This window comes from Galeopterus variegatus, unplaced genomic scaffold (assembly GCF_000696425.1).
Source record: "Galeopterus variegatus unplaced genomic scaffold, G_variegatus-3.0.2 Scaffold3232, whole genome shotgun sequence".
NCBI classification, from domain to species: Eukaryota; Metazoa; Chordata; class Mammalia; order Dermoptera; family Cynocephalidae; genus Galeopterus; species Galeopterus variegatus.
Window position 1 is genome coordinate 26,273 of NW_007729343.1, and position 9,564 is coordinate 35,836.

The following is a 9,564-nucleotide window of genomic DNA, read 5'->3' on the forward strand; positions in this document are numbered from 1 at the left end:
AAAAAAAAAAAAAAAAAAAAAAAAAAAAAACAAGAGCAGGTGGGTCCCCTATAGAATCAGATAACTCCAGAAGGCTCTGCTGGATAAGTTGCCCAGTCCCATTTGGAGGACACCCCGGAATGGCCATCCCACATGCAGCTCATGGTCATCATAATGGCACTTTATAAAATGAGTTTTTTTTCTCCGATTATAAAATATAGGATCAGGGCCGGCCCGTGGCTCACTTGGAGAGCGTGGTGCTGACAACACCAAGCCAAGGGTTGAGATCCCCTTACTGGTCATCTTTTAAAAAGAAAAATAAATAAAATATAGGATCATTGTCCAAAAATTGAAAAATGCAAAAAGCACAAAACAGGAAAGACAGCCCCCGACAACCTCTCTTCCCTCCGCAGCCCCCCTCTCCTTCAAAAGAACTTGCCAAAGTTCTGGTTGATGAGTTTTCACAAACGGGATACGCCCCTATAACCACGACCCCAACATCCCAGATGCCCCTTTTGCTGTCTTCCAGGCACCATGTCCCCAAGGGTAACCACCCTCCCGAGCCTGACAGATAGTTTGGGTTTGCCTGTTTCTACTCCCATGAGTGGTATCGTAGAGCTTGTACCCTTTTGGGTCTGACTTCTTTTGCTCCATGTAATGTTTGTGAAATTGGTCTATGCTGTTGTCCCATTCATTTTTTTTTTTTTTTTGTGACCGGGAAGGGGATCGCAACCCTTGGTGTCCACACCACGCTCGGCCAGTGAGCGCACCGGCCATTGCTATATAGGATCCGAACCTGCGGCGGGAGCATTGCTGCACTCCCAGCCCCGCACTCTCCCGAGTGCGCCATGGGCTCGGCCCGTCCCATTCATTTTTAATGACTGCACCATATCTTAGCTTATGGGTGTATCTGTTTATCTGCAATGATCCCCTATCTTGGACTTTTAGGTTATTTCTCATTTTTCACGAATCAGAGTATATAGACTAAAAAAACCACACCATTTTAACAAACAGCATCCAGTCTTCACCAAGCCCAGAGGTACGGATCCTGCAGCTTGCAGGAAGCTGCACATAGAGTGTGTGAATCCCCATGAGACAGAGGGAAGGTATTATCCCATTTATCAGATGAGGATACTGAGGGTTGAGGGAATGAGGTGCGTGAACACCCCAAGAGGTAGGCACGGGCTCTGCTCAAACAGGGCTTCTGCTCGTGGTGCTGCTCCACGCCTCAGCCCTGATGGCCAGTTCCCTGGTGCCCAGGCTGAGTCCCTCCCTTGTTCCTGCCCATGCCAGGCTGTGCTCTGAATGACTCTCCCGTGGGACTGGCCGCCTACATTCTAGAGAAGTTTTCCACCTGGACCAATTCGGAGTTCCGTGACCTGGAGGATGGAGGCCTGGAGAGGTGAGTCCCCCACCTGCCTCTGCTGTCAGGACCCCGTCCAGCAGCCGCCTCCTTCATCTCCCTCTTCCTCCTCTCTGAGTGCTCTGCGTGGGGTGGTCAGCAAGTCCCATCTGTCATTGGCTTTCCCCCAGATCCTCACACGGTGATGAGTGTAGCTCCGTGTTTGGCTGAGGAGGTACAGTGACTTTCTCACAGCCTCCAGTGGGGTGGTTGGGGACAGGGTGCAGGGTTCCACGGCCTCCGTTCCCTATGCCAGACAGCCCCCTCCTGGGGTTGGGGAGGCCAGAGGGCAGCGAGCACCCATTTATTGCCAAGAGCAGCCAGGCCTGTCCTCCTGAACCCCTGGAGAGCCTGGTGGCATCAGGGCCATGTGACTGTGTATTCCATGAAAGCCAATCCCAGAGGGTGGCTGCAGCAAGGCTGGGGAGGCTGTCCCATCCCCGGAGCCTTAGAGGCTGCAGCCTGTGCACTGCATGACTCCCAGCTCCCTGTCCTGACCTGGCTTCTTTGAGGTCTGCACTGACCCACCTTCTCCAGGGCCTACCCTTTATCTCTTCAGTGACACACAGAGCACCAGACATGGTGGGGGGGAGGGGGCCATGGGGGGAGGGCGGGGAATAGAGAGTGAAACGGGATCCTGCCTTGGGGTAGGGGCTCTGCCTTGGCCGTGCTGTAGCTCCAGCACGTAGAACAGTGTCAGTCTCTCCCAGGTGCTCAGTAAATAGACGCTGGATGAATGAGCCCTAAATATACATGCAAAGGACTGGGAGACCAGAGAAAGGATCACAGGATTCTCTGTCCAAGGGACAGAGAGGGCAGATGACTGGTAGAGTGTGTCTGATCTGGGCCCTGAAGGATGAGGAGGAATTTGCCAGGTGGGGGAAGGGAATTTAGGGCAAAGAGAAAAGTAAAAACGTAAGGAGTGCTTGAAAAGGGTGACCTATCCAGAGGCTGGAGCAGGTACCTCGGGCCAGACCGCGAGCTCACTCCTCTAGGCGGATGCTCCAAGAGCCCCAGCAAGCCCCTACCTGGGACTGTCCCCCACCCCATGGTCGGCAGGACTCCAGGGTCGATGGAGCTTCATCAGGACCACCTTGGCAAGGAGGCTGGAGCCAGACAGGAGGTCCCACCAGACTGCCTCACTGGGCTGTGCCTGCAGCTCCTGCCCTGGGGACAGGGAGCACCAAAGCTGTGAGCAGGGCCAGACAGGACCAGATCTGCGTTCTAGAAAGAACACTAACACAGAAGGGTAGCATGGTTTTCACGCTGTGGTCGGAGCCGAAGGGGAGATGGAAATGCTTGGCCAGCTTGCCAAAAGCCAGTTCACAGAGTTGACACATTTATTGTTACTATTTAGTGTTCATTGACTGGTTTTCATTTTGCATCAAAATTGCATTTTAAAGGATGTTCGCTTTGTCTGTGTCCCTGCTCCCTGATGCTGTTGCTAGAGATGCAGCATTCCAGAGAGGAGCGACTAAGGGCTAAGACCGCATTCCAGGATACGAAGATGTCTAATGAATACTTTCTGCATTTCCAGGAAGCCCCTTTTGCACACAGTCTTCGTATTTCAGATTAACATGAATACCCTCCTTGGTGCCCCCCTCCCTGTTCCTGTCTCCTGCATTAGTTGGGTGCAGGGCAGAGGTGAATTAAACATTCCTTAAAATGTAGTTCTGGGGATAAAAATATAGCTAACCAGCTGCATCTAAGTAGCTGAAGTGAACAAGTAAATTCAGCATATTGGCCATTTTTGGTGAGTTGGCTTCTGATGAATCGACAAAGTCACCACCCCAGAGCTGAGGGGACAGGCAGGAGGGCCGAGCACATGCTCTCTAATTCAGGCGACAGTAACAGGTGCAAGACGTCGCTTGGACAGGAGGGTGGGAGTGGAGAAGCCAAGGCAGCCAGGGCTTGGTGAGGACAGGAACCGGGAAGCCTCCACGGTGACTCAGGGTCCTAGCTCGGTTGCTAGGGCATGGAGATGCCATGGGTCAAGCGGGGAATGGAGGGTGGGGAGCCTCCGTGCATGCATGTGTGCACGTGTGCGTGCGTGCATGTGTGTGTGTGCAAATGCGTGTGCACGTGGTGTCAGGGGAGGGGCTTGGCGGGGATGCCCGGCTCATCTGTCATGCTCATGTTGAGCGGGAGATGCTGGCATGTCCAGGTGGAGATGCGCACTTGGTAACTGGACCACAGACCTAGCGCTCAGGTGAGGGGTTGGATTAGAGGACGTGATGCCCGCTGAGTTAGAGCCGTGGGGTAGGCCTGAGAAATGGAACAGCAGCCCAGTGCTCCTCAGTGACACTATGACCGGGTCCCTCCAATCCTGGCCTCTCGGTTCACTGCCTCCTGGAGCTTGTGCGCTGGCTTCTGCGTTCCTGCCTCCAGGAGCTCCCAGTCCAGGCAGCCTCTGCGGAGAAAGTGCCCAGAGTCCCTGAGGATTCCGGGCAGTGGGAAATTCATTGCTCTAAAGAAACTGGGTCTCCCTGAGGGTGGGGCTGGGAGCGTGCATCCCCGACCCAAGCCGCCTGGGTTTGGATTCTCCACTCACCAGTAAAATGGAGATGATACTAGTACCTATGTCCCAGAGGTGGTTGAGAGGAACGAAAGCACATGAGGAGCTCAGAACACGCTGCCTCATACGTGCACAGCACTCTGTTACTGTCATTGTAGGAGCTGGTGACCCTGGGTCCAGCCTACCTGTGGCACAGGGATAATACCACCCACCCTGCAGCAAGGGCCAAGGAAGGGAGCCAGGCGGGCAGGGGCCTGGCACGTGTGCACAGCCCAAAATGGCAGCTCTGGTTCTTGTAGAGCTGCAGCTGGCACTGAGCAAGGCTTTGTCTTCTGCTTTTCCAGGAAGTTCTCCCTGGACAGCCTGCTGACCAACATCATGCTCTACTGGACGACAGGTTCCATCGTGTCTTCTCAGCGCTTCTACAAGGAGAACCTGGGGCAGGGCTTCACCCAAAAGCACGAGCGGTGAGCCCGGCTGAGCGCGGTGGAGGCCTCTGAGACTGGGAGTGGGGGGACTGGCCGGTGTTGAACTCAAGGGAGGGCATTTGGTGACCACATAGATACAGCCTTGCCTGCGTGTGCACAGGACACCTTTGGATGAGACCACTAAAGGCCAGCAGTGTTTGGAGAAATCCCTTTGCCTTTAGAATTTGCTCATGGAAGGAGCAGCAGGCCTGGCCCTCAGATGTCCCTCAGGGCCTCCCCCTAGCCCAGGATGCTGGCCTGGTGTGGCACTGATGGTGCTGGGATTTCCAAAGCCCCCATGGAGACCCTCAGGAGGGAGCGAAGGGAAAGGTGGGGTGTTAGAGGCTGTCCCATGTGCCCCGCCTGGGTGGCCCTCCCAGGAAAGAGAAAGCCCTCAGTGGGCTGGAGCTCAGCAGGTGGGGCCTGGTTCTGTCCTTTTCTTTATGGCCCAGGGCAGGTGGGCTGGCTGACCCCTCCCCGCAGGCCCGTGAACCCCCCCGCTGTGGGGGACCCAGGGTCGCAGGGCCATGGGCTCACCCTTCAGTGGGATCTGTGTCCCCTCCAGGATGAAGGTCTACGTGCCCACGGGCTTTGCTGCCTTCCCTTGTGAGCTCATACACGTGCCCCAGAAGTGGCTCAAGTTCAAGTACCCGAAACTCATCTCCTATTCCTACATGGCCCGTGGGGGCCACTTCGCCGCCTTTGAGGAACCGGAGCTGATGGCCCAGGACATCCGCAAGTTCGTGGGGCAGGTGGAGCAGCAGTGAGGCCCAGGGACTGACCGCCGCCTGGGGAAGATGCCCCGTTTCTGCAATGAGTTTGCTCCCCGCCCCCGCCCATGCCGGGAGCCCACGCTCACCGCGCCCCCTCCACACACCCTCCCCCCCGTGTTCAGCGACATGGCTTCAATAAATGATCTTCCTTCTAAGAGTGGCCGGACCAGGCGACATGCGCGCGCCCTGACTCCACGCGGGGCTCCTCTTCCAGAGCGGAGCTGGCAGGTCTGTCCCGTGCTGGGGAGGGGTCGGCGCCCTGCTGTCCCTCCTCCCAGGCCAGGGTAGGAGGGACCACGCTGCACCCCCACGGGACTGATGGCGCCGCCTGTCGCCGCCCGAGCCTCTGGCGCCCCCTGGAGGCAGCGGGAGGAGGCTTCTCGGGCTAAAGTCCTACGTTGCGCCCCAGCTCTGGGAGGGAACGGCGGGGCTGCCCGCCCTCCTGCCGGGGTCATAGGTCAAGGGCGGCGGACAGCCCTGCACCCAGCCCCGCCTCTCCCTGTCCTCTGCGCCGGCCACACTCTCCCCCCTGGGAGGGGTTCCTGAGCACGGTGTGTCCCACCGGAGAGGGCGCGGGCAGATGGGGTGAGGGCTGGATGGGCGCCTGCCTGGAGGTGGCGCCCCATACCCCGGACCCTGAAGAGGCGGGAGAGGCTGGATCTCACCAATCTGGTCCAACAGGCACTTTATTAGTGGCCCTCGTTCCCCCTCCCACCGCTGCGGGGTGACCCTGACCCAGCCGCGGCGTCCCTGGCAACGCGATGCAGAACACAGACGCAAGGCGGGATGCGGGGGCGCATGCACAGCTGGCGGGAGCTGCTGCAGCGACACCGGCCACTTGGCCTCCGGCTCCCGCAGCCACTCCCGGGGCAGCTTGGAGGGGCTGCCTGCTGGGGGCAGGCTGGGTGAAGGCGCTGGACCCCCACCTAGACCCCATCTCAGAGCCGGGCCGGCCGCAGGCTCTTTGGTCAGGCGATGGTGTCCGGGAACGCAGAGAGAGGACTTCCCCTGTTCCATTCCTGCCTATTACCCCATATGGTCTCCAGGGCCAGTCTGGGGGGCAAAATTCCAACATATGAACTTGGCTACAAATCACAGGGGACATCATCCAGCTGCAGAGCTGGAAGCTTGTTGCAGGAGGGGGGACCTGGAAATGTACAGAGCCCCAGGTAAGCAAGAGAGGGTAGGGGGCTGCATGTGTCCCCCTCTCTGCTGCTGTGACCGGAAAGGAAGACCACCGCCCAATGACTCTCAGCTGGAAGGCCCAGCCCTTCCCTCTCAGCCAAGGGCCTCAGCTCCAGGCTTTTCTGGCTCCATCTTTTCAGAGCAATGGGGCTTAAAACAAATGGAAGGAGGTCATGAACTTGGTTGGGGTCGGAGTCCAGCCACTTCTCCACCTGTGTCGTCCACCTTCAGGCCTCCTGGTAGGCAGCAGCCACGCTGTCTGAAGGGCTCTGGGCCAAGTGCTGCCAAGGGAGAGTCCCACTGATGTTGTGGATGGACCCGTAGGTCTGCTGCTGCTCCGGGGACAGGGCTGTCCTCTCTGAGGCCAAGCTGTTCAGAATCCGGGGCACGTAGGGCTGTCAGCAAATGAGGGAGTTAGTGCTTGGGTGAGGGTGGGCACCTGTCCGTCCCCTCCTGCCCCTTCTTCCAGCAGGAGGACACGTACAGTGCTCATAAAGGACAACACAAAGAAATAACTGCATCAATTTAGGACGTCAGGACCCGAAACATACCAACTACAGAATTTCCCAGCAGCCAGGGCAAAACAGAAAATGCAATCAATTACGCGGTTTCTCATGATCACACAGAATGATGCACGATAGAGACGTTTCCTCTATTTCTTAGAGGACAGCAAACTTCCTAGCACTGGATTCTAGAAGAATTTCTCACCTTATGTAAGAAACATACACAGGCAGGCTTAGAATGCCGTCAGCGGGGCTTCTGGGATGCTGAATGAATCTGTGTAAGTTACGTTTTCATCCCATCCCAGGTGCCCACTGCTGATCCCGGGCACACAGCCTTGCTCCTCTGCTCCCCAGACCCACTCTGAGAATGGGGGATTTACATCATCCACCTGTCCCACCCCTGCCCCTGCCTGGCCGACAGCCCCAGGTGTGTCACTGGGTAATGAATCTTTCTAAGGACCTTCTCCTCTGGGGCTCATCCAAGGATGGACACGGATAAACGTGCCTGACACCTGGGAGGCAGCCACTGGAAAGAACACTGCTGATGAGACTGGCCTGTCAGGAAGGCCAGAGGTCACAGCTCTGGGATCCCGGGGCTCTGTTTTCCTTTCCCAGCCCCAGCCCAGGAGCAGGACCCTGGAGGCTGGATGCAGAGAGAACCAGGACGGAAAAGAGTCCTGGGGTCTTTCTCCCGTGGTGTCTTCCTCTGGGGCAGGTGTGATGTTCATTTGTGAATTCAAAGGGGAGTGTGCCTGCCACCTCTTGGCGCCTGGAGGAGGCCCTCACACAGGCAGGTGCACCGCTGGTGATAAAGCTTCACCAAACCGTGAAGCCTTTCGATGTGGCTTCACTAAGGCCCAAACTCACCAGGCATTAAATATGCAGAAAAGGAAAGTGAGGAAGAAGCTGAAACCAAGGGGGACGGGCATGCATCGTGGCAAGATTAATTATCTTCTCAGAGACTGATGTGGCTTCAAATATGCAGGTTAAAACATCCAGAGGGGGGCCGGCCTGGTGGCGCATGCTATAGTGCGCCGCTTGGGAGCGCGGCGGTGCTCCCGCCAAGGGTTCGGATCCCACATACAGACCGGCTGCTCACTGGCTGACCGAGGTGCGGGCGCGACACCGAGGGTTGCGATCCCGTTGCCGGTCACGAAAAAAGACAAAAAGGAAAAAAAAAAAAAAAAAAAAATCCAGAGGGAAAGGGTTTCCTCCTGGATTGACATAATTCAATTCATAAATTTGCCTGCCACGTGATCAAGGGATTTCCATCTTCGCAAGAGATGATCGAGCCCTATTTGCCAGGGCCCATCTGGTTGGGACCATCACACACAGCAACAGGGCCACAGGCCCCGGGGGTAAGCAGCTTACTGTGAACGATGGAGGCGCGTGGGCCTCTGCCTCGCTTCCTTTGTCACTTGCCGATTCTTCTGTCTGCAGATAACAGCCAAAACTTGCAACGATAAACAAAACTGATCTCCCTGAACTCACACCCTCCAAACAGACAGACTATTAACACCCAAAATAACAGTTCCAGCTGGCACCAAGTATTGGAGGCACCCCGAGAGAGGGTGGGGTGGGTGCAGGGAGCAAGGATGGGGTGGGGACCTACACATCACACCCAACTACCTACACCTTTCCCATGGATAACTGCAATCTGGAGAAGGCTGTTGCTGGGCTGATATGAGAAGGGGTGGGGGGAGGGGCGGGGAATGAACCCACCATCTCCTCCCAGGGCCGGGCTGGGCATGGCAGAGCAAGGTTCTTTACCTTGTAGTTCAGGGGGCTGAGGTGCTTGAAGCATCCAAAGCACGTGTAGGCAAGGCAGACCAGGATGGTAAGCAGCACGACCAGGAAGGTGAACAGGGTGGGGGGGGCCTTCAGACCTGGAGACAGAGGGATGCCAGCCTTGGGGTGGGGGGAGGGGGTGCCACCCACCCTCCCTCTGCTGAGGAAGGGGGTCTCCCCTGATGCAGGAACTGTGCGTGACTTCTCCCACCCAGCAGCCGGGATGGTGACTTCACAGCCAGGAGCACACAGAGTGACCCACTGAATGGCTAGCAGTATCCCTGGTCAGATTTCAGGCACTGGGCCACCAAGTCAATGGCAATCTGCCAGCATCCTTGCTGGGTCAGTTCCCTCCAGTCTCTGGTGCCCCAGACTAGGCAGGATGGAGGCTCCCCCAGTTTCCCCTCCTGCACCTCCCACTTCCTCCACGCTGTGGAGTGTGGGGACCTGGGCCCATCCACCACCCCCAAAGAGCAATCTGGATTAGCTTCCTCCTCTCCTCTGGATCAGTCCCCCCAGAGCTGATAAAGGGACAGTCTTCTCTCTAGGGAAGTCTGGGGAGGTCAAGCAGGCCCTCACGAGGGTTACACCTGAGCACAGGTTAGCTCACCAGCTGATGGTCAACAGACACCCAACCAGCCCTCACCCTCGGGCACCACATTCTGATTGGACACTCAACCAGCCCTCACCCTCGGGCACCACATTCTGATTGGACACTCAACCAGCCTTCACCTTCGGGTACCACATTCTGATTGGACACTCAACCAGCCTTCACCTTCGGGTACCACATTCTGATTGGACACTCAACCAGCCCTCACCCTCGGGTACCACATTCTGATTGGACACTCAACCAGCCCTCACCCTCAGGTACCACATTCTGATTGGACACTCAACCAGCCTTTACCCTCGGGTACCACATTCTGATTGGACACTCAACCAGCCCTCACCCTCA

General features: G+C 57.0%; 2 protein-coding genes across 2 annotated transcripts in view; one reads left to right on the plus strand and one right to left on the minus strand.

Moving 5' to 3' along the window:
- The window catches only part of EPHX1 (epoxide hydrolase 1, microsomal (xenobiotic)), a 21,825-nt gene extending 16,531 nt beyond the window's left edge, over positions 1-5,294 (plus strand). Inside the window, exons 6-8 of the mRNA XM_008584343.1 lie at positions 1,273-1,381; positions 4,241-4,363; positions 4,929-5,294. Coding sequence (XP_008582565.1) covers positions 1,273-1,381; positions 4,241-4,363; positions 4,929-5,130 — 434 coding nt within the window. The 3' untranslated portion in view covers positions 5,131-5,294. The remainder of the gene's footprint in view (positions 1-1,272; positions 1,382-4,240; positions 4,364-4,928) is intronic.
- Positions 5,295-5,795: 501 nt separating this feature from the next.
- TMEM63A (transmembrane protein 63A) overlaps positions 5,796-9,564 on the minus strand; it is a 41,791-nt gene continuing 38,022 nt past the window's right edge. The window contains exons 22-24 of the mRNA XM_008584344.1: positions 8,595-8,710; positions 8,196-8,258; positions 5,796-6,716 (exon numbers count right to left, since the gene is read on the minus strand). Coding sequence (XP_008582566.1) covers positions 6,549-6,716; positions 8,196-8,258; positions 8,595-8,710 — 347 coding nt within the window. The 3' untranslated portion in view covers positions 5,796-6,548. The remainder of the gene's footprint in view (positions 6,717-8,195; positions 8,259-8,594; positions 8,711-9,564) is intronic.